We start from the raw sequence: 26,098 nt of genomic DNA, 5'->3' as shown, positions 1-26,098 counted from the left end.
TCCTCTGTCCTCCCTATACTAAAGGTATGATTAGGGTCATTATCCATAAGTATTCAGAAAAGTATTTCATATGGCCATTAAAAGGCTCTACCAAAAAAATAAATAAAAAAAAATAAAAGGCTCTACTAATGGACGGGTGCCTGGGTGGCTCAGACACTTGAGTGTCCGTCCGACTCTTGATTTTGGACTGGGTCATGATGTTGGGACTGTGAGACAGAGCCCTGCCTTGGAGTCCTCGCTCAATAAAGATTCTGCTTGAGATTCTCTCCCTTCCTCCCCCTCTGCCCCTCCACACACCCAAGTGCCCACCAAATAAATACATCTTTTTAAAACAGCCTCTACCAATGGAAAAAGAAAAAAATAATGACGTGGCTTATATAAATTTATCTTAAAGAATATATAAGGAGGGATTTCTGGATGGCAACATTTTCTAAAGAACTAAGAATCTTGGCAAAAATATAAAACAAAAACCTTTTATTTCAGCAAGAGGTTCATTCAGTATTTACTTTAAGAAGTCAAATATTTGCTTAGAGGAGGAAATGCTCTAGTACAACACATACATACTTGTTGTACTCCCTGCAACGAGAGATGTTTCAATTACTGAAGCCAGATTAAATATAGTTATGCTGGAAACAGAAAATGGATAAGAAAGATTTTAAAGCAGAATAATGAGAAAGGATTTCCAATAGGTGGTCATTGGAAAACTATCTTAGAAACAAATGAATTGCCCGTTTCCCACAAAAATGCCAAAGAAAGTATACGAAATGGCGTGATTTATCCTCTAAATGCTACATACAGCATTATCCTACACTAAATACATCCCTGTGATTTTGTGTTTTCCACGTCCATTGGAGACTTTTCTCTCCCTAAGTATTACCAAACAACAACTTTGCTTATAATTAAGCAAACGGGAGTGATGTCATATGTACCTATGACCCTTTTCATTCAACGGTCAATACATAGGTATTTATTGGGGATTTGCTCCACCTTTGCACCGTGTGGGTCTCTGTCCACTGAATCACCATCCATGGAGCTCTCCATCCCCCTGACCTTCACATTTACCTGACGTAAGACTGCACCAATAAGCAATACTCCATATTCAACAAACACACACCCGCTGGCACAAGTGAGCAGATGGTATTTTTATAATTACGATATAGTCTAAATGACATAAAAGTCAGCGCCACGTTAAATAAGTGGGCCAGATCAACAAGAAATGGCAATTTTGCTTCTGAAAGAGCTTGCTGCTTTTCTAGGATATTCACTATTGTCCAGTTTTATTTGACGAAACTGTCATACAAGTCTTAATTTCCGGTAGCAAGCAGGCATTTTTCTAGGATCATAAATGTGCACACACTTACTTCAGTTCTGCTGATAGACACAGGAGTGGTTTAAAAATCTTTAGGCTCCGGTGCTGCTTTGCTAGTGCCCTTGAACAGGTGCATACTTTCACATCTCTTGCATATTTTGTTTCTTGGAGGGAAGAAATGCTTGGTGAGACCACTTCCTGTATGGATGTGGGGAGCAACTAACATTTTTAGAGTGATTCCTCTATTCCAAAAGTTTTATATTCAGTGTTTCATATAACCCACAGGAAATTTTATGTGAGCAGAAGCAGACAAAGCCTGGAGGAGAGCCAGCTTCTCTACCTGCTCTCTACCCACAACCTCTGCAGGAGGATTATAAAGAATAAGGCTGGGTTTGAGGGGCCTGATGAACCCCGGGCCAGTTACTTGCGATACGGAGATCCACTGCGCATGGCTTCTACTCTTGCAGCAAGGCAATCTGATGGGAAGAAACTCTTCTGCAACTCACTATGGGGTGTTATATGTGCTATGGCGGAATGATGCTCAACGGGTAAGTCAGGCTCCTCATATAAAAGACAAGATCCTCACAGTGAACTACTGGGTTTCCCACCCCTTTGAAAGCCCCTGCACCCCACTTTAGCCACCCTGGCCTCCTTGCTGTACTGTCAACATTCCAGGCCACCTCATCCGGGAGCCACTGCATTTGCTGTCCCCATGACAGCCATCAAGCTAGCTGTTCTCTCTATACCTTCAAATCTTTCCCGACTGTTTCCTTCTGCATGAAGCCTGAGGTCACATCCGCATCCTGCACTTTGATCCTGCTTGTCCTGATCTGCATCATGTCTTCTGCATAGAGGTCATCACTTTCTAACAAACTATATGGTTTACTTATTCCCTGTGTGGACTTTCTGAGTTCTCATGGCTGCTGCTAGAATTTAGGCGCCTTGAGGATAGGGACCTTGTCTCTTTTCTTTACTTCTCAATCCCGAGCATATATGACAGCTCGTGGCATACAATAGGCAAACAAAGCACCTTGGATGCATTGAAGAATAATACACAGATACACAAATGTAACTGGAAGAGCAGCTCTATTTTAACTGGGGTACCTCACGAGAGTCACACCAAGCCAAGGTTGACTTGGAGGATGAAGGAGGGGAGAGAAGGTGGGGTTCTAAACAGCCTGTTTGAGGCTGGGGCACAGAGCTTGCAAGGTGAGGAATGAACAACCGTAAATTGGCTCACGCTACTTTCCAGAAAGGCTTTGGGGGTCTGATGGGAAGGGTTTTATCTTCTCTGTCTTCCAGCTCCATGAATTCAACCTAGAGTCTGAAGAGAATGACTTTCCAAGATTTTAGTTAGGGTAGCAGCAGAGAATTAATACTTTATTGTACCTCTTGTGCCTCATAGTTTTTACCTGCAGACTGATATGATGGGGCAATTGTAGGTTTTGCATGTATTGCCAGGGCTTGATATAGAGCCTGGTGATGATCACTCCACAAACATTTATTATGTTATATAAACTAGAATTTTTTTTAAATTGAAATCAGAATCTTTGAACATGTGTGATACTCCTTTGAAATTGCATTCTGACATGATTTATGAGCCAGACAGGAAGCCATTTGCTTTACTTTAGAATTACACATATTTTTTAGACTAAAAAAACATATTTTTGTGTTGATTGATTATTGACCTTATTAACTTGGTCTGGCATCTGTTGTCGATAATTTGAACTTCACTAGTACTTTTGGCACTTTCTAACTGCAAGATATTCTAAAAATTAATCCAGTCTTGAAGAAATGACCTTTCACACCACTTAGACTATTGAAAACAATGTGTCACTGGGCTCAGCAAAACCACTGGAGTAGAGGGGTTCCCGAGATAACCTAAACAAAGGAGATGCTATCTGAATGGGATGTGGCCTCCCTACTTTCAAAGTATAATGCTAAATGCAAAATAAAAACACCGGCTCACTTGTTCAACCCTTCTCTGACATTATTTGGAAGTCACAGGTCCTATGGGGTGTTCAATAAAACATGCCTTTCATTCTGCAGCATATGATAGCTAAAAGTAAATCATGGTACCAAGATCCACCACTTAGTAAAATAAATAGGATTCAGATATTTGCCAACAGCCTCCGTCCTCTTCATCATATGGACTGGAACAACCCCCTGATTTGAATGTTCGGACTTCTCCACCCAGTGACCTGCCAGGGTACATGAGAATGCCAGTCACTTCTGCCTCAAACTTGAGTCATCATCACCTTGAACATGCGTACTTACAGACGTCTTCAAACCACAATTCTTATGCCTTCAAATACATAGCTTTGATATCTTTACAGCTGCATTACATTTTCTGATTAAACTTTAAAAAAGACTTTTACTGCAAGGCCCCATCCTGTCATTCTGAGCTTCTACTCTTCTACTCCCATGTTAATTAGTGGATGACAGAATTAGGTCCAAGTGGAACTTGTGTAACACGGAAGTACATAAACTGCCAGAATGCTTGTCCACATTTATAGATCTATTAATAGGTTCAAGGTGCTCATATATTTAGTCAAAATGGTCAATCATAAAAGGAAACCTATGAAACACTGCTGGAATCACTAGACTTCAATTCAGTCAAGATTTTGTGCCCATATTCACTAAAGCTGCCTTTATATGGTGTGTGACAATGTCTCTAAATGTGATGAGATTGAGTCTCCCCATCTTTAGGGTGTAGATGGTATCACAGCCCTGTTGTGGGGACTAAATAAGAGGATGCATGTAAAACAGATTACTTCTGCGTGCTCAATAAATGGTAGCTACTAATTTTATAAGAAAGCTTTGCTTTAACAGCTAGTCATTACATACCTATGTGTGAATTGAGCTTGTAAGATGCTCACAGATGAGTTGATAAGCTAACTGATTTTTCATTTTATATTGACATTTCTAGTTTCCCTGATGCTCAGCTATGAGGATACAGATTTTTAAAAAATATTTGATACAGTGTTTTCAACTCGAATTACAGATAGTTACGAAAAAAAAAAAGCCAAATGAATAATAAGTGAGTTTAAGGTTGTTTTTTTTTTTAAAGGTAGAACTGTATTGTTTTACTATCTATGTGTCGTAAAAGTTCTAGGAGACTGGTAAAAGCTAAAATCATAGCTTTCATAAGTGAATTTGAATATAAAATAATCCTTATTTCTTAATGTGGCCTCTTGGACCTAGAAGTAGAGCCAGATATAAGGATAAATGGACTATAATCCACTTGTGTGCTTCCAAAGAATTAAAAATCATGTATATCCTACCACAATCAGTATCTCGTGGTCAGAGAGAGTCAATACAGATGGAAAGAAAAATTCTTCCTTTGAGGAAAAGGATGCTTTTGAGAGAGGAAAAAAAAAATTTATACCTACAGAATGAAATCATACAGTTTCCATTTCATCTTGTAATAAAATAAATTCTTAAAAATCCAACAATATTTCCTATGCTGATAACATTCAACATTTTAAACATCATATCTTTCGTGTTTATGATAAATGCACGTATATTTGTGGGTACAATTTTTTTCTAATAAATTAAAAACCAGTTTTAGATATTCCATCACATATCCTTTCACGTTTCCTTAAGGGAGGTAGAAAGGACCAGTGCTTTTAAAGAAAGGTGATCCTGGATCTGGGAAACAGTAGAGTTCTAGGGTTAGCCTCTGTGTATGTTACCTGCACTCAGTGACCTTAGGGCCCATCCTTCTGAAGCCCCACCCACCTCCATTCTCCATCCAAATCGATGCACTACCTGAACCGAGTCCACACTGAACCACGATGCGGGAACAGACCATGCTTCTCCATGGAATGTTTTATTTACCACTCTATTTTATTCACATATTCTATAGCTTGCCATCACAAGAAGGTAAAAGCTACAAAGCCACTGATGAACAAGAATTGTCTGAAGAAAGTTACTCATGTTCTATTGCTGAGGCAATAACTCAATAATTGAAATGCACTGAGACTTTTCAGTTTTTGCTTCACTTGCATCCGTGTCACCTAAAATAAGCATCTCAGGGTGACTGTGCTGTACCATACTAGCTCACCTTGGCTCCTACCTGTCTGCAGACATTTCTGGGGGGCTGCAGGGATGACTAGGGGCTGCTGATAAAAGATAAAACAGTGCTGCCCTCAAATAGCTTTTAGTTGAGTTGGAAAGATTCTTGGATGCATAGTAACAATAAATTGGTGACAGAGATGGAAGGGTCTGGTTGTTATAGGAGCCCATGATGGGTCCAGTGGCTCAAGAAGGGTTCCTGGCAGAGGTCCCGTGCATGAATGCAGCAAGTATGAAATTAGTCATCAGCTAAACGGGTGCTTTTGGGGTTGTGGGTTCTTTGTTCCAGGAGCAAAACACACAGAGATTAAAGTAAGTTTAAAATAGCTTAAAACAAGACAGTCCTCCAATCCATATATTAATTCTGGTGGGTTGATCAAATATAGTCTGCACCCCAAAATTAGCATTTACATTTACAACAACATTTACATCTTTCTTGAAAAAAAAATTCAGGTTTTAGCTACTTCTTTTTACCAAGAGCTGATCTCAACTGCCCCTGATAAATCTGTGCTGTGACTATGGGAGTAAGTGCACCCTTTAAAGAAACAATTACAGGCACATTTCATAATCACACTTGACCAAGTGTAACTACTCCTAAACTAATCTCACGTATCTTCACAAGAGTTCTGTATACTTGATTATGCATTAATACTTTGTTCCTTTATACGATAAAGCCCAAAGAATAATTTCGTGCTTTTTTTTTTTTTTTGGAGAAAAATTTTTGTTTCAGTTGCACTTAGAAACTCGGAATGTATGTCGTATTTATACCACCTATAGAGACAGAAATAGTAACTAGACACACATTCCCAGAGATAAGTATAGACAAAGTAGATATGGCGTGAGTGATTCCAAGACATTCCTCAAGAAAATATCTACAATTCAGTGTTACTTGATAATCGTATTTTATTATTCATTTCCCTCACTTGCAGCCCCGGAAGCATCTCTCCTAAGCATTGGGGCAAGCATGTAAAAGGTAGGAGGGAACACCACGCTGGCTCACAGCCCTGCTTCCCACCTGTTCCTTGGAGCCCAGGGCCCGACGCAGCAGGGATGCCCGTCCCGCACGTACCTGGCTGAAGCTCTGGCCCGCACCTGCACCTCGGGCTTGCGCGCCGCGGGCCGGGAGCTGCGAAGGGGCTGTCTCACCCAGGGCCAGGGTCTGGTTGCTATGGTAGCTGGCCGGATACTGGAAGGACCCTTCAGGTTTGGAATTGAGCTGAAGTGCACTCTGGGAGAGCAGGCTGGGCCCTGCATTGAAAGTCATTTAGAGCAGTAAGTGACAGCCTCAGTGAAGCAGAAATGACATGTATTATTTATTGAGAGTAGCCTAGAATTATCACACGCACATGATTCCAGCCATCTATGCTTTGAATTCTGAGAACTAAAATGACCATATAATTTGACTCCAGCTCTTAAATGAGATTTTTTTTTTTTTTTGGCGGTTTAAAAGTTCCCAAAAAGAGTAGATTTTTTTTCAAATGATCTCATCCTGACCTACATAGAGACATTTCTTTTGAGACAAATTAGTTAATCACGTAGTTATTTTTGGATTACACAATATCAGAAACATTTGAAATAATTTAAAAGCCTACCTTTTGGTTCATGTTAATTGTGCTAATATGATTATATCTCCTACTTAATTATCAGGATGCTAAAGCACTTGAAACCTTCCAATCAGTGGCAAACTGTATTGTGTAGTGGTGTAATACCTCCATGCCTGAAGGGCAGGCAGTGTTTAAAATATTAATAGGTCTTCAAACAAGTAGAATTTACCCTGATCTCCCATGATATCTGATGGCTGGTTATCTTTGCCATCAGAGCAGTGCACAGTAGGAGAACAATGAGAAGATACAGTGTAAAAATTGGTGCTGCTGAGGTGGCTGATATTACAAGTGATGGAGAAATGAGATCAGTCTCTGGCCTTATTATTTTATTATACTTTGTATAAGAAACTGTGATTTCTTTCCATTCTGTTTTGATGGGATCCTTGCAAGAGTTTGCCCATTGTCTTTTTAAGCAAATTTCTTTAATCTTATTTCCTACTCACTTTGGGAGTTAAAAGAAGTAGGAAGAGTGTAAATGCACTTGTTATTTTCCATTGTGTGTGCTTGAGAGCCGTTTGGCGTAAGCAGAGGCAGCTGGGAGGGAAAGATTTGGGAACCCAAGCTTTCTCATGCTCTCTTAACCATAGCACAAAGTCACTTTTTTTTGAAAGAGCATAATTATATACACATAGATTATGGTATAATCATTATCCCATCCTTAATCTCCTTCTTTGGCTGTTTTAGAAAATACTATCATTTCTAATAAATGTGGGCAAATTTCAAGTTCCTCACTTCTTTCTTTTCAAGACTATAATGTGGCTTTCTTTCAGATGAGACCACAGATTCAACATGCAATAGGCCTTTTCTTTTTGGTATAAAAATAATGTCTTCCTTAAAAAGTATTGGTTCCTATAATGCTTGTCATTTAAGAATTTCCCCCATCTCCCCTCTAGTTCCCTGGTGAGACTTCTGAACAATGCAAATGCACCTTCTCATCCCTGGATATTGAATAATAAGCCAATTAACTAATATAGGTAAGACTGGGTATTTTAAAATCTGGAAAAAAGTCAAACAAGGATATAAAAATGTTCCCATCCAGTCCCAATTTCATCATGAAGGGCATAACAAAAGTACAATTGTAATCCTGTTTCTTGTAATTTAGAAAAACAGAGTCTCAAGCAAACAGTATATACCAGATGGTGAAGTTTGCAATAGCCTACAAAAAATCGTTTAATCCATACTGATGGTATTATAGGCCTAATCACCCGAAATACGATGTCTCTATGGGGAGTGCAGTCAAAGTTTCATTGTGGATGCCAGGAACACATTGTCCCCACTGCTACTGTGGAAATTTCGAGGCACAGAGACAGAGTCAAGAGGCCCAGGCAAGGGGCAGGCTTAGATATGCAAGTACCTGTGGAAGAAGAGGAGCCCGGGTGATGGGAGCAGGGGCAGACTGGCACCAACTGCAAAGAGGAGGAAGAAGAGGGAGGTACTGGGGGAGCAGTAACAAACTGTGGCCAGAAGTTTTCCCCTTGGTGACCCCCTTACTGAAGATCACAGCTCAATGGAAGACAGTGAGATTTGTATGGTGAAAGAGTAAAGGCCTTTTAAAGTCAAAGGTCACCATGTACCTGACAATGGGCAGCTTCCCACTGAGACCTCTTTTGGCTCCTTTCTACCCAGAGGTAATGACTTTCCCTGGCCATGCCCCCTCCCCCATGAGAGTGCACCCCCAGGGCAGTGAAAGTTGAAACAGATACAACAGGGCACAGACCTTTGGAAATGTCCGTAAAATGAAATTAAATCCAGTAAAATCTTTCATTTCATGTAAATATTTGGATGTAATCTATAAAGCAAGAGAACCATGTGTTCTGGTTATCTGTGTTTTAAGAAGACTGCATGACTTTGCTCTGATGAACTTTCTTGCCTCAGTCATTAGCAAGCCAAACAATTTTGTAAATTCTGAGTAGCTTCCTGGAATTATCACCAGAAACCTACAAGTGCTTTCCATGCAGGATCTTCAGGTAGCAATATAAAGTCCCTTTTCAAAGGAATTTCAATTAAAAATGTGATTTATGTGTTCCTGAAATATACAACATGAAATAATCAGATCTGCTCATCTTTTATGGAACCAGTCATGTATTTGATCAATACTCAACAAAAACAAACTGAGATTCTCTATCGCATTACTTTGTTCACACATCTCAAGCATGAAACCTAGATGCACTCTGACAAAGGTAATTGCAACAATGAGCAATGTATCATAATATTACAGCACTGACACATCACCTGGCAAGGGCGAAACAGTCCGGACAACAGCCGAAACACCGCATGCCTTTAGAATGATTTCCATTGCTTACTAGCTTTCAAATGAATAGCATTTATTCATCCCAATTTTAGAGAGCAAAGCTACATGAGAACATGAAAAAGGTTAAAAAATTATAGGATAATCCTTAATTACTTTATAATGGAAATAAAATTTACATATAACCAACTCTTGACTAGATTATTAACATTACTGTGCATTGAGGTAGAAAATACAAATTTTCCAGAGGTTTCGAAAGCATTTATAGTCTTGGGCTTTAACTTATGATCATTTTTTTCCTTCAGAACTTTTGACTTTCCATTAAGTTTTGGCTAGAGACTTGGGCTAGAGGTAATATTAGACCACAGTCGTGAGGATATGAAGCATATCTGCTGGGGGATGAGGATGATGTAAAAGGATTTCTTAGGCTGGGAAGGGAAGACACTGAGCTTTAAAATCCCACCTAGGGAAATGGAATGTTGTCTTTAGTGCAATTAATTGTTCCAGAAGAAACCTGAACTATAAGCAAGAGTGGATCACAATGTCCTATTAGGTCACAGAAAGCAAGTTACTCTCTGATGTGTATGCTACCAGGGTGATGACTGTGCCTTCTTTGCCCATTCTGGACCTTCCCCATTATGGGATAGTCTGCAAAGCTGAGCCCAGGGATCTGCCCAATAGGATTCGGTCCAAGGGAGTTTAAGGAAGGTACTGGAGGAGTACTGGTACCTGTAAGTCTAAGGAAACTAGAGTTGAGGGGTATACAACCTGCCATTGGTCCCAGAAAGATACCTGAAGCAAGGTATCTTGAGTGTAACACCAGCATCTCATTAATACCTCAGTGTATCTTCAAACTCATCAATTGACTAGAGACCACATAGCAACCTGTGAAAATAATTGTCCTTGAGTCTTTTTCATGATTTCTCAGAGGTGCAAAAAGAGGTGTAGAGAGGCTGAGTGGTTGGAAAATGAAGATGAGACACAGATCCTCCTCTTCTATACCAGGAGTAGATCCTATTTGTCATCCAAGCAGTATTAAGTCCTAGACACAGACTGATACTTTAAAGTTGAAAAATTCTCCCCTAATGAGAAGCTAATTTATTTGCAGGAGAAATCTTTATGCCTCAGACTGGGGTGCTTCTTCCATGAACCTCTCCTTAGAGACTCTCACTATTGGCTGGGGAGGCTTGGTGTTTGCCATCAATGGGACAGGCTATCTCAGCAGGTGGAGACTTTGAAAGGCTAATTTTCTACATAAGATTTCAGACTCACTTAAGGTCGTATTAATGTATACACCAAAATAGATCGTCTGTTTCTTATTAACTGAGCTAGAAATTCTAGAGTTTTCATGATGATACCCATTTATTCTGTTTGCACCAGTTTAAAGAGATTTCTTCTGGAATTGCCAATTCTTGCATGCTTTCGCTAAGTATCGGTCCCAGAAAACAGTAAACCTTAATTCAACCACATACTTTGCAATAATTCAGAAAAGGCCAGAGGCCTACCGTGTGGCATTCCTAAGTCATTCTGTAGGTTACAAGCACACCGAAAGGGTGAGGTGGGGTGGGGGGCAATAATCCAGGACTAGAACTCAGTAGACCTCCACGTTTACAAAAGCAGACACGATGAGGTCGGTGACATGAAGGCAATCCCAGGGAACTTTTAGTGCATACTTTCTAAGTTCCAGGGACTGTCCAAAGTAGCTGACATCCGCTAGCTCATGACATCTTCTCAAAGACCCAGTGAGGGAGGTACCACCATCCTCCCTATGTCAGTGGGACTGAGGATGGCACCAATGGAGACTACACAGTGGGCTGTGTGCAAGCAAGGCGCCGGACTTCAGAGCGTGTGTTCTTAACCACACTCGGTTACTCTGTCTCTATGAATTTTAATCTCAGCAAATTTGAGCACCTAATGAGATAATGGATGTGAAAGTGCTTGGGAAAATATAAACTGCTTTACAAATGTCAGTTTTTAGTATTAGTATCTAATTATCTAATTTCATAGCCACATGGTTTGATCATAATAAAACCTTGATTGGGATTTGTTTGTCCTGAAAACCTTATTATAGTAAGGTCCCATATATCACTTAATGTTTTCTTTCAACACCTTGTGAGCTTTCATTTTACAAATGAGACACATTCAAGGCATAGATCATTAAAATGGTCTGCTTGAAATGAAAAACAAAACCAAACAGAATCTAGTTATCAGAGCCAGGAGATGAGAAAGCAAAAGTTCTCTCTGTCCCTTCAGGCTGAAATTCCTTTCTCTGTCAATGTCAAAATTCATTCTTAAAGAGCTGTTTAAATCTCACCTCCTCTGTGCAGCCTGCCTTGATGCCTGAACATTCACCTTATACTCACCATGCTGCTTTAAATCCTCTGAGCAGACCAGACTCCAAGGCATTTTAATTATTTAACAGAGATTTGTACAGTATTACCCAGCAACAGTTTCTGCAGAGGGAGGGTAATAGGATGGAAGCAGAATTCTGAACATGTACAATGAAGGCGGCAGGACTCTATTTGGACACTGGAGAGACTAGGACCAGGGATTTCCTGTAGTGCGGGGAAAGGAAATTCACAGTAATTGAGGAAATCTGAACTGGTGGCCACTTTAGGAAGAGGGAAAAAGGTGCACAGTTAAGAGACATTTTATTTTTTTATTTTTATTTTTTTTGTTAAGAGACATTTTAAAAGAAAAGCTAATGGGGACTTAGTGACTAAATGGGTAGGAGTGGCCAGCCCAAATGACTCTACTGTCTGCTGACTGCAAGCACTGCAGTGGGAGCTGGGGCGGTTCCCACAGTGCAGGGTAAGTCCCCCAGAATACCTAGCACACAGTATTCCACTGTCATAATCAGGCATATGCCTTCTTTTCCTACAAGTTTTAAAGTGATTTATTGTGAGTGATTTACTATCTGGTCCACTTTGAGCACTTATTGTAGGAAACAACAAATATTCACAAATGAGCATGGGAAAGCTGGAACTCCCAGTGATGTGGCATTCCCAAGAAGAAAAACTGGTGTGTGCTGTGCCCTTGACATTTTGGGGAAGGATGGGCTTCATTTTTAAATTACAGAGTTGGAGGACATGGTGGGGATTTAAGTAGTTAGAAAGGGCTTGATTTTAATACTGGCTCAAACATCACCTGACGAACTTAATCTTCCTAGGTCTTACATAAGTTCCAAGATCAAAGTTTGATTATACGTAAGTGAAATGTGAAGACAGAGGTAGCTACTAAAGTCGCCAATAGTGGGAGCTGAAGCTGCAAGAATAAGATAGGGATTCTAAGGGGTAATTAAGTTATCGATTTAATTCCAAAGGATCATCTTTACCATTAAAGAAAAAAGTGCTCCTAACAAGAATGCACTAAAAAAAAACTATTAGAATTAAGCAGTGCCTCAGGTACTCCATGAATGTTTTGTTGAAGCTGTTAATTCTGGATTATCAAAGGAATAATAAACACACAAGCTGAGATAGACACTTTGAGGACTGGACACCTGACTGGCAGCTTTGTTTAGATTTACATTTGTCAGGGAATTTAGAAATATTTACTCTCAGGTTACATTGATTCTGTCAAAATGATATAGAAACTTATCTTTATGTAGACCATGAAAAATAATGCCAACAAGATTCACATAGATTTATATAACTGACAGAGAATCTGCATTCATTTCCCTGCTCTTGCTATGTGGAAAGTTAAGAATGATTTGAAGGTTGGGGCAACTGAGAGGCTCAGTTGGTAAGCATCTGATTGTGGATTTTGGCTCAGGTCATGATCACAGGGTCGTGAGATCCAGCCCTGAGTGGGGCTCTGTACTGGGCATGGAGTCCACTTGGGATTCTCTCCCTCCCTCTCTGCCTTTCTCTATCTACCATCACATTAGCGTTGTCTCTCTAAAAAAAATGATCTGAAAGTTAAGTATTATTTTGCTTTAAATGAGAGTCAATTCTTAAAGCAACATCAAATAAACAGGAAATCTTTTTTATCAAAAATAATGCATTAGAATAAAGGAAGTAGTTGGTGGAAATTATATATACATATATAAACGGTCTGTTAAAGATCACAAAATCAATGAGAAAAGTTGTTTATTACTTGTAAGATTACCAAATTGATTTTAATAAGCTCAAAGCACTTTAGTTATATCTAACTGCAGGAGTAAAAATATGAACTTTTGTTTACATATTTATTTATTTGAGAGAGAAACAGGAAGTGGGGGAATGGGTAGAAGGAAAGAATCTTCAAGCAGACTCCCCACTGAGCATGGAGCTCAACATGGGGCTCAATATCACAATCCATATGGTCAGGATCTGAGCCGAAACCAAGAGTTAGTTACTTAATTCACTGAGCCACCAAGCTGCCCCTTAACTTTCTTTTAAACTGAACTACTACCTATGTTCATTTACAGTGTCCATTTCTTCTTAATAGTTTCTGGATAAATTTGTTAGTTTAAACCTACTTGAAATAAGAGTTGACTAGCAGTGTTAAACTGGTTATTTTCTTCTAATATTCATTAGTAAATTTAAAAGCTCATAAGTAGGCGTTTCACTGAGGAATTTTGCTGAAAATAGTGGCTAAGTCCAACCACCATTCCTAAAATTAACTGAGGGAAAAAGCTCAAGAGGATTGTTATGCAAGGCAGCTCTGAGTGATGTGTTTGTTCTATGGGCAGGTGTGTTTCTATACTTCATTTCTAAGTCTCTCTGCAGAATATCAATTTTGTCTGGTCACCTGCTTTCAATGTGTAATGCTTCAAGTGAAAATTAAAACTCCAGTGGTCCCAGGATTAGAGAAGTACTCATTTAGTTTTTAAACTGATTTAGATTCAACCAATGCTACTGGCTTAATTACTAGGCTTTTTCAAGTTTGACTATAGTATATGGACACATAGAAGGTCGTTATAGCATTCACACTATGCAATAACTCAGTTTCTTTATGGCTGTATACAATAAAGGGAAATGAACAAAATGACATTTATCACAAAATGAACTTCAAATACATAACTTTAGTGTAAAATGTGTAGCTTAAGAATTTTATTATGCATGGGATTTTACAAGATGTTATAATCACAGAACGGTATTTTTTATATACCCCATTACAATTTCCAACTATTTGCTTGTAAAGTTTTATCTTCAGATTATTTACCATTTAAAAAATTAATGTAGCACAGAGAGGACAAACATTATGCATACTTCTTCATAAATTAATTGTCTAAAGGTAATAGATTCATACTTCTTAATATCAATAATTTTGAAAAGAAATAGAAAATTAATACAAACCAGTTTAGAAGAAAACAAAATTTAAAAACTAAATCTTGGAAACACTAATTTATTATAGGATTATACTAACTTAAAGAACCAACATTTCATTTGCCACAGATCACAGACTTTTCCTTAGAAATCTGCATGGCTTGCCTGCACATTTCGTTCAGGTCTCTGACCCAGTATCTTCTCACATGGAGGTCTTCCTGGCGCCTTTGATTATCCTCTCAAAACTAGAGTTTTCATAGCTCTTTCATGCTTTTAAAAAATCACTGAGGACCAAAGAGAGCTTTTATTTATATGGGTGATATAGAATGCTAATACTGTTTTAAAACTGAAAAATGTTTAAAAACAGTTGGCAATGATGCCATCATGCAGCTTCTGGAAAGCTCCGCTGACTTTTTGCTCCTGTGAGACTTTCTTACTCTCATGTGTGAAGATTAGCATGAAAAGGCGAGTAACATCATAGGATTATTGTGAAAATTGATGCCTTTGCAAGCCCCCTGAAAGGGTCTCAGGACCCTCCAGGATTCCCAAGTACACTTTGAGAACTCTATTCTACTCCACCTCTTACTTTGTTGATGCTTATAGCAATTATTTACTTAATCTTGCATTCAGATTTCTTGATTTCAGCCTTTTCGGACTAGCATGTAAATTCCACAAGGGCAGGACTCTCTATGCTGCCTTTAATAGGTATTTAACACATATATTTAACAAATGAATGATTATAATGCCCACCAGTGTCTGTAGCGATGCAATAAAAACCCAGCATATTAAGAGTAGATTATATCAGTTGCTGTTGAAATGACTTGTTTGTTCATGGGTAGTTCTAATGTTTCCACTTCTAGGGGAATCCCAGAAGACGTCTCCACAAGGTATTACTAGGATGCCCTTCCTTCCACTATCCCCTGAGGAAAAGTGTGCTTGCTCTGACTTTCTCTTGGGAGCTTTCAGCCTCACTACTTTTTCTCACATTCATGAGAGTTCTGATACCTTCATCACTTTCACCAGCTAAATCCTTTTTGTCTTGGGCACCTGTGTTGCCCTGACAATTTCAAAACCCACTTATATTTTTATTAAACATTCACAGGAGGCTTTCAACGTTGTGCCTGATCCCAGGACACCCTATTAACACAGTTGAGGATGATGGGGTTTTTGTTTTGTTTTGTTTTGTTTTATGTAAGTAAGCTCCACACATGGTGCAGAGCCCAATGCAGAACTTGAACTTACAACTCTGAGATCAAGACCTGAGCTGAAATCAAGAGTTGAACACTTTACTGACTGAGCCACTAAAGTGCCCTGAGAATGATGTTTTTAATGAGAAATTAGCATCATTGTTTCTCTTGCTTCAGGGATGGAGAAGGAACACTTGGTACTTTATCCTTTTGTCCATCCCTTCATTTCCTATGTTTGCTTCTTTGGAAAAGATACAACCTGCCTTTTAAACGTCTATGTGATAGAAGGAAATCAAAGAAAAAGAAATTGAACATTAGTTGTAAACCAGGTAGATGTAGCATCTGGAATGAAAATCAATCATAACTTCTAGGAGGATATTACTATGTTCCTTGTGCCACCTGGGTGATTTCCCTTGACTTTTGCTCACATCTTCCATTACTGCTACTGTTAACTTCCTATTGGCCCTAGAACACCAAAGGTAGTGGAGGAAGTGAGAGTGAATGAATTTTGAAAGGAAACAAATGCATGCATGTTGTATCTAAAGACAACTTTAGACTTGGAATCATGACAAACTTCTGGAAAGGAGATTGTCTCATTTGCATTTCAAAAACCAAAGGCATATGATGAAGTGATTTCACAGGAAATGAGCAATCCAAGGATGAACTCAACTGACTTGAATACATGCATTTCTAGGAAAAGACTTGGGGTCTCCAGAGTCCAGGTGACAGTCCTCAACTGCTGGTAGAATGGGGGGGGGGGGAGAGCATCAGGACTTAAGGCCAAGTCTTATGACTCCAGAGTTCAGGTGACCTACCTTGTATCCCTACCCAGAGGCTCTCTGTTGGGTCTAACTATGGACTAGTTTCCAGAATAACAGAAAAGAAAACAGACCAGTACCATTTCCCTGAGCACATCAGCAATGAGGCCACATGATCAATATATTTATCATTTTGATTATTTTAATTATTATAAAAACCTTACATTCCTAAGCCACTTCTGTATCCTTTGGTGCCATGCTTACTAGGAATTATGAAAACATTCGCATCATAGGGATGTCTCTCACCTTTCTTATTATTACTGCATAAAAATATTTGGAGTTATATTTTACAGCATCTTAATAACTTGATCCCTCAACAATTTTCTTACTATATAACAAGTATAATCACAGCAATTAAATAAAAGTGACAGTGTTAATCAACAGTAAATAATATACTCACCTCTGTCCTGCTACGTATGATTATTCTATCTGGATTCTATCTGCTCAGAACAGTAACCTTTAAGACTGATTCTTGATTTTTTGAATACTTTCTGATTTGAAAATTCAGAGTAACATTCTTTTTTTCTTTTACCATAACATTCAGAATATATTAAGCTCCTAAGTTTTTTTTTTTTTTCCTCCTGAATGCTGGGATTTTCTAGAACACAGTGGAATTTCAATTTGTCAATATTTTACAGATAGATGTAATTACTATTTCAGATATTTAAACAAATTAACATTGTCTATAAACATGTAAGTCATTTTCTCCCAAGTTGTCTGCTCTATTTTTTATTTTGACTGGCAAATATTTTTGTTAATTTTTGGAATAAGATTTAATAACTCTTATTTCTGAGTTTATAACTCTAAAGATGCATGGATTAAAAATAAGGTACTCAGTCCATCGCAGTTCAGGTCAAACTGTACATTATGTGAGAAGCTAATGGCCCCGAGCTTCTATCAGTAACTTCTTCCCCCCCGCCCCGCCCCCCGCCCCAGTAAAGCCATATTAATTCTCCCAGGGACTCTGTGACACATATTTGTTAGAATTGAAATTACACAGCCAGCAGTCATGGAATAGTGGCAGGGTAGCAAAGGTTGTACACATGATTTACATACTATTTAGGATAGCACTTTTTAAAAAATGCGAAGTGTTAGAAAACACTGATAAGTATATGACACTATAGTCAGAATAGGAGAGCAACTATTGCTTGCCTTAGGGTCAAGAGGATGGATTTACTAGGATTCAAATTTATTTTAATCAGACCTTGGAAGGAAAAATAACAAAGCTTTTAAACACAGCAAATTAAATACTGTGTGCTTTGGCATTGAGATTGGTTGCCATTTGGGGACATTTTCAAGCTGGTTTTAGACTGTATATAGTGTTGTTTTGAGCCAGGACTACGAGACTGGCTCTCAAGGGCAGCGTGTCAGGTCCAATTTAACGTTAGCTATTTCATGTCTGTTCCAGTAAGGAATCCAATGAGTAATCACAAAAACAAGGGACTATCAAAATCAGATCGGCTTGCACTAATTATATCAAATGTGTCAAAAAGTCACTACAGATCTATGTGTTAGTTTACAAAACAAGAACATAAACCTGGCATGCTGTTCTACGACTTAATGGGATGTTGTGCTGATTATTCTCTTTGCTCCCCACAGTCATTCTCTGACCTTTTCTCCTTGTAGACTGTCTCATGGGGGTCCCTTGCTCTTTGGTCTATGATTGGATTTGGCCAATAGTAGGTGTGAGGACATCAGAAAGCAGGAAGAAATAGGTTAGGTTATTTATTCTTTTTCTCCTGCCTGCCTCTTGACTCTGCCGGTACTATTCCCTGGACTTTTCCTATAGGGCCTATGGGATGGTGGTAAGGGCTTCCCTCTGTTGCTGCTACCCGAGTATCTCAGGAGACATTTGTTTATTCCCTCAATCGTGCCCACTCCTTTGTAAATAGTCCAAGAATTAAGTTCTCTTCAGTGTAACTCTTTTTGAGTAGAATCTCTTTCCCAGCTGGATCCTGATACAAATACAAAAGGAATTGAGACTTTTATTTTATGACCCCCTAAACAATTAAAATTCTCCATAATCGATCTCTAAAATGATGGTTATCCACTCAGTATCTTTAAATTAATTCCTAAATCTTACTCAATTAGTTCAGTCTCAAAATGACTGAACATTTTAAGAATAAATGTATTGCAAGGATAACAATATTCCTCATTTCACTGTGGTTTAGATCCTTTGACATAAAACTTTCGGGTCGTGATTTTATTATCTGTTTTTGTTTGTTTGATTGTTTGTTTTGCTTTACTATTTTTCCTATCTCAAAGAAGGAAGTGGGGGCATGCAAGAAAAACAATCAATTAAAATCCTATGAGTCTTCAAAAAGACAATCCAGAACATAATAACGTGAAGTAACTACTCTTTCTGAAAGAAAAAATTCAGCAGTTTCCAAATACATTAAAAAACAAAAACAAAAACAAACAAACCCTATTGGAGTATTTAATCTTCCTGTAACAAAGATACATCTTTTGTAGATAATTTTTGAACATGAATTATAGGAAAACTAAAGTGAACGCTAAAAATTCACTCCATTTCTCCCATGTGTAGCAGAGTGTCTCATTTAGGAAAGCTCAGGACTGTTAGGTGATTTAAAGTTATTTAAAAGTTCATAGATTTACTCCTATCACTTTATCTCTTCTACTATTTTGTTTTGTATTACTTTATCTCCATATTACTTTTATTATTCCCATCTTCCTAGTTTCTTTTGGCTTATTTAGCTCTTTTTAAGATTTCCATAAAATAAGTACAACATTCCTTTATCTCGTCTTTGTTTATAATAAAGTTAAGATTTTCTCTGGGTGCAGTTTTTCCCCATACCCCTATGTTTTCATTATAAAATATTGCTACTTTATTTGCTTTTTAAATAGTATGTAATTTTCTGTTTTATTGTTATTTTGATTCAGTAGATCCAAATGTATGTTTCTTAATTTTAATGCAAACATATTTTATCTTTTTTTATATTTTATTATTTTATTTACTTTAAATTTTACTGGATTATTACTAAAGAATGTGGCTTTTCTACACTTTTTAATTTTTAGGATTCTCTTTACTGACCAAAAGCTGATTCAGTTAAATATTCCCTGGACATATATAACAAATATATGTTATCATTCAATGGATTTCACTTCTTAGATATACTTATTACATTGGTTTGTCAATTATTTACTTCAATTTTATGTGCCTTTTTCTTCTAGTATTCTGTATGATTCTGAGATATGTGCATTGAAATGTTCACAATAGTATTTTTAAAAATCAATTTTTCCTTTCATTCTTAATAATTTCTGTTTTAATACCCAGACACTATTTTGTCTGGTGCAGCATGTTCACTGTGTTAGTATGGGTTTATTGTATCTTTGTAAGTAAAGACATTTTCCCTTAGATAATTCCTCTTGACCCAGCTCAGTGCTTCTGCATTAAATTCCACTTCATCTCACAAATTCTTCTCAATCTCACTTTGTTTGTTGTATTTGCTGTTGCTACTTTGTTCCTTTAATTTCAACATTTATAATTAATATAAGTGTGTCCCTTATAAGATATAAAGATTATTATATCTTTGTTTATTACAAATTTGAATTTTTATTCTTTTCAAAGAATTCAATGTGCCCACCTATAGTGCTAGGTTGTTATACCTGATTCATCTGCTAAGTATTTTAACTTTTTTGCCTCTTATTTCACTCCTCCTTCTTTTTTTCTGAACCTTCTGGGTATTGAAGGTTATCCCCTCTGCTAAACTCAAGAGAATATGTCTCTCTATTATTATATGAAGAATGTAATATCTATTATCACCCCCCTCCCAAGACACACTATTTTATCTCTGCTTTCTTTACTCTAACAAAATGAATACATATGTCTCAAATATTAATTAAATATAATTCTAACTGCAACTACCCCTTTAAGGGAGATACAATTCTTGACTTGGAAAGAGAAGTAATAATTCTATATTTTTAAATATAAAATACAGAGGACAATGATACTACAAATACTGCATCTTATTTTAGGAGTTTTATTGAGGGAATGCCTAAGGGTTTAAATAAATCTAGATATTCATGATGATGTTATCCTAAGAGTAGAGGTATAATAAAAATTGTAGAGAAAGTGAACTAATGTGTAAGTTTAATGCTTTCAAGATCAGAATGCTATCTTATTCTTATATCTTCCTTTCAAATAACAAACCTTCATGGGTATGCAAGGACAGTTTATTTTTTTAAATTAAGAAATAATATGCTCCAATGATTTCTGAAGTAGAAATTACCAGGGTGCTATCTGTTTTAATGATTTAATTTTTGGCTTTTTGTGGGATTTTATTAAACGAAGTCAAGAGAATTTTATGATTTATTAAAGTGAAGCTCGTTTCAATTCATAGCACTTTTATTCCTAAGCCTCAACCACTCTGGTTGAAAAATATATAATTAGGAGGAGATGAGGACATTTTTAAATATTCTGCTGAGGTTAATATGCAATGCAAGATGGCTACATATAGAAATGTAAGAGGTTACCGTATAGTACTATAGCATAATACCAAGTAGTTAGTACATATATTATGTTGAGTTTTTCTATTTTGTTACATAATTGCAGTACTGTTTGAGGTCTCTACAAGCAATGATTTATATGAGTAATGGATTTACAGTTAATTTTAAAGCAGACACTGTATTGATTAAAGAAATATATGGTGAGTTCGTTCAATGTGATAGTCTAGATAGATCCCCAAAAGGATATCAGAATATTGGTGAGAATCCACTATGTCAGTAATTGGTGAGAAATCTAGACGTCAATTACTGATTTAAGAGAGCTTGTAATCTACTGTTGAGTTGGGGTGGGATAATGTGGGAAGAAATTGAGGAGAGTGGAGTAACATGGATAAAAGTATAGACACAGGCTGAAGTTCTAGTAGATATGACTCATTATGTTAATTATATGAGAATAAGGCATACTCTTATATTTTAATTGCCTTCAAGCATAATCGTCATTTGACTTACTTTCACCTGTTGAATAATCCTGTGGATCAAGTATTCCTGATTCCTGAAGTGATCTAATACAGGAGTCCACCAGCTCAAGACCTGTTGTAAGTTCATCTTCAATGTCTTTTTGACCATCTGAAATACAATATTTTCAAGTGATGAACAAACACATGATATTGTTATGATTAAAACTTTAGGCTACTCTTTAATAATGAAAAGTATCCTAACCAAAGACATTACCTCCATGAAGTTCTCATTAGATTTCACATTGTAATCCTTGGTCACCCAGTATCAAAAGCCAAGGGGAGCCAATTCCATGTATCCATGAAAAAGATAAAAATTTCTAAGGAATTGAGAGAATTTAACTCTCAAGAAATCATGATCTATCACAACATCATTTGATTTTAGTGTCGAGGTGCTATCATGTTCATTTTTATCAGTCTTTTTCTAAAGTTCACAAGAAAATTAATCAAAAAAAGACAAAATGTAGAAAAAAATGTTAAGTTTCACAATACCTTGTGATTGCCAGTGAAACTGCTCTTCTGCTGAACTGTAAAAAAAAAGAGAATATACAGGTATAATGCACTGGTTAGCAAACAAGAACCCTAAACTATAAGAGCCAGAGGTGCATTAGAGTAGTAATGGTGGCTCCATGGCATTTCTTTTATTTTTCTTCTCCTGAGAAAAGAGATCCTGTTCTGATGCAATCTTAACTCTAATCCATTTGATGTATATCTTTTGAATCACAGGTACTAGCATGTTATAAATGGACATTGTTCAGTAATTTTCAGAGAATAGCTCCTTTTTTTTTTTTTTTTGCAAAGCCCAACCTATTATACTCATCCCTTATAGTAGCTTCTATGTAGATGCAGTTCTACCCAATTTTAGTTATTTTAAAATATGAGGGTGACTAGTTTCATACAGACTTTGTAACAAGGTAGTCTAGGAAAGATATAACCCCCTTTCTCATTATAAAAAAGATACAATAAATCTATACCCTCTTCCAGACATATCACATGAGCAGTTCCTTTCAGCTGATTATTAGCTCAAATTAAGTAATTTAAAAAGTATAACACTTTACCACTGATTGAATATACAGTTTCCAAATTCTCACTTCAAAAATACATTTTATAAGATGACCTAGGTAGAAAAGGTTGTTCATATACATGATATGCCAAAGACATTGTACAGAATTCATCTATGGAGGCAACATAGGTTACTTTTCAATGGTTTATTAAATAGATAAATAAATTTAAAATTTCTGAATATGCATAACTCTTTCATTATCAATGCAAATACTTTCTACATGCCCCTTTTTTATATTTCAATAATTGGTATGAAATTTAGATGCTAATTACTGACAGGTATCATTTTGAGAATGATTTTCTATACTTATTTCACTAAAACCTTTACTCTGCTCAAGCAGCTTCTGTGAATAGCTCATCAGTTGCACAACAGCAATTAGATTTTAGACCTTTACTCTGTATCTCAGAGATGGCTTCTGAATGCATTTACAGAGGGACAAGGAAAAGGGAATTCTGGTATAAATCAGTGTTCAAAAAAGCTATGGCTGACATACATGAATGCAAGGATAGTCCTTCAAGAAACATGTGACTTTTACAGGGTATCTTGTTCCTCAACCAATTCATTTTAGTAAACTGGAAAATGGTTTCATAATGGTGAAAACTATAGGCAGAAATAATACATGAAATGATAACTTTACAAATTTAATCCAATGCAACTTTTCTTGTATCAAAAAGGTATGTGCTATATAGTGGTAACATATAACTAGAAAGTTTCACACTTAAAACAGAAATGTAACCCTAAAGTCAATGCTTTAAGAATTGCATGCATGTTCAGTTACTAAGTGGCATTCTACATAGGAATAAAAGATGCTTTCATATTTGTAGTAAGCTGAATGGTGTCCCCCACCCCCAAAAGCTAAGATCACATTTAAATGTCTAGAAACTGTACATGGCTACTTATTGGAAAAAAAGCAGTTTTGCAGATGTAATGAAGTTAAAGATCTTCAGATGAGATCATCCTAAATCCCATGATAACTGTCCTTCTAAGAGATAGCAATGGAGAAAGACACAGAAGAGAAGGTTTTATGAAAGTGGAAGCAGAGATTGGAGTTATGCATCTACAAGCCAAAGGATGCCTGGAGCCATCACAGAATTCCTGGAGCCATCAGAACCCGGAAGAAGTAAAGAATGATCTTCCTGCCTCTTCCCCCTCCTTCATAGGGAACATAGCCCTTCTGATACCTTGATTTTGAACTTCCAGCTTCCGAAACTGTGAGAGAATGCATTTCTTTTGTCTTAAGCCACTCAGCTGTGGTAATTTGTTATGGCAGCCCCAGGAAAATGATACAATATTTTTCTGATATAATAAAAATGGCCTCTTGCTACACCCTCTCGGATTCACTGCTATCTCTATGGCGCTGCATTCCTTTTACCAGTAAGGCCCCTTACTAAGTACTTACTGTCTTCCTTGGCTCTGCTAATTCCCGTCAACCACAATGCTCTTCTGATTAGATGGCCAATCAAGAGTTATTGCTGTTAAATAACTCGACCACATGGATCATAAGGAGCTCAACGGTGATTCAAACTAATTTGTCCCACTCCAAAGCTCATATTCCCAGCTCACAATAAAAAGTCATGAAGGGAACCACACTCCAGTGACTTCCCACCAGAAGCGGTAAGAGTAAGGTGAGGCTGCACTCGCTACTGCTCTCCTTGCAGCCATCGAGGAGCACACCCTACACCGCGGTGTACAGAGAGGGCCACGTAAAAGCCTGTGAGGGGAAGTGACAAGTGCCACTTCCTGCCTCAAGCACAGAAGGGCAGCATGAGATCCTCACACTCTCTTTCTCTCCTAGTCCCTGTTGAGATGGGTCCCTGAGTAGGTGGGAAGAAGATTTCTGCCAGCCCAGAGAAGCCACAGCATGAGTGAGAAATAAAGCACTGTTGTGTGAGAACTCTGGAGCTGGAGGGGCTTTGTTTCTGTAGACTAAATGGCACACTGAGTAACACAGAAACGTGGCAGTATTTGAGGCTGCAAGGTGTTTCTTGTTTCTCTGTCTTCCATTTCCACAGTGTAGCGTTGGGAGAAAATGTCTGGGGTCACTCTAACACAAATAAGGCGGTCTGACAGCTTTTACTCATCCTGTGAGACCTATCTGCTCATCTACAATAATGGGTGATTTAAAAAAAAATAATAATGGGTGATTTTATGTGTAAGACTACACATGCCAGTTTTATATAATATTTACCTTTTGGTCATTTCTTTCAAAAGTGTTTCCATTTTATGATGTAACAGAAACAATAAGAGACATTTTGTATTACAATTGAAAGAATACCATTCCTAGTGAATATGAAACGATCCTCTCAAAGCAGAGGAAACTTCCTTTTGGCCAGATAAACAGCATTAATCATTTAAAAGGTTTCCTGATTTCTTCAGCACAGTTAAAATGCATTAAAAAGTATGACCTATCATAGAAAATAGAAGTCCCAAGAGAAACCTGGTTTGGATTTTATTTCCATTAAGTGCATGCTTTACTCGCTCTGTCAAGAGATTCTATGCAATTGTGTATTTTATACACTTGATTCCTTCTCTTAAAAACTGCTTTTGGGTGGATGCTTTTTAAAAAAGCAAACAAACTATTCATCCGATAAACACAGATTATGCCTGTGTCTCAGACATTATTTCAGCCGTTTAGGAATTACTCATGGTGAACTTTCTCCCAATTTTATTGTTCAATTTAGTATAATATAAAAGTGATTTTTGAAGCAGTTGGAATTTCTAAGCATGTTAAATTTTGGAAAATAAAGTTTGCTTTATTACCAAAATGCTGTTTCTTGAAATAGAAGTAACCTGTAAAGAATTAAATTTAATAAAATAGAGATGTAATTTAGACTAGTCAGTATTTAAATATAACTATGTACAAGTCGCCAAACCCAATTCTTATGCAAAAAATACATATTACAATGAAGGCTACCTTACATTTAACCTTTAAACATATATATAAATCAGTAGTGCTAAGAAAGAATTTTTAAAACAATGTATTAAAAGCACAAATTCTAACAGCTAACACTTACATAGTTCTCGCTTTATACCAGGCAGTATTCTGATTTACATTTAACTTTCATGACAGCAGTTTTGAGACAGGTACTGTATTCCCAATTTACAGATAATGAAACTGAGGTAAAAAATGTTCAAGAACTTGCTGGAGGCCCCACATCTAGTAGCACTGGAGGTAGGATTATGACCCTGGGTATCCTGTTCTAGAGGCCGCATTCTAAACCACCATTCTATTCACACATTCGGTAACAGCAAAATTAAACTCCTATATGATTAAAAACAAAAACGTAACATAACACCATAAACCAAGTTGAAAAAGCAAATCACATCCTGGGAGAAGACATTTGCGATGCATGTAACTTACACAGGGTTAGCTTCCAGAACATTAAAATAACTCCTACAAATCTTTTTAAGATAAAGATTAAAAGGTCAAACAGAAGAGAGGTCAATAAATATACATACAGCTGATGCACTGAAGAAAAAAAATCAAGAATGTGTGGTCACTGAACATATTAAAAGAGATTCAAACCTATTAGCAACTGAAAGAATATAAACTAAACACAAGGC

The 26,098-nt window shown here is 37.2% G+C and overlaps 1 protein-coding gene across 5 annotated transcripts in view; it reads right to left on the bottom strand.

The window, feature by feature from the left end:
• CTNND2 (catenin delta 2) overlaps nt 1–26,098 on the bottom strand; it is a 914,420-nt gene that overhangs the window by 399,299 nt on the left and 489,023 nt on the right. For all 5 annotated transcript variants that reach the window (XM_072807315.1, XM_072807318.1, XM_072807317.1 and 2 more), the window contains 3 exons: nt 21,964–21,998; nt 21,467–21,583; nt 6,456–6,634 (listed from right to left, as the gene is read on the bottom strand). In XM_072807315.1, the coding sequence (XP_072663416.1) occupies nt 6,456–6,634; nt 21,467–21,583; nt 21,964–21,998 (331 nt within the window). The remainder of the gene's footprint in view (nt 1–6,455; nt 6,635–21,466; nt 21,584–21,963; nt 21,999–26,098) is intronic.

This window comes from Canis lupus, chromosome 31, assembly GCF_048164855.1.
Source record: "Canis lupus baileyi chromosome 31, mCanLup2.hap1, whole genome shotgun sequence".
NCBI classification, from domain to species: domain Eukaryota; kingdom Metazoa; phylum Chordata; class Mammalia; order Carnivora; family Canidae; genus Canis; species Canis lupus.
Note: the sequence above shows the minus strand (reverse complement) of the source record. Positions and strands in the feature narration are given on the sequence as shown.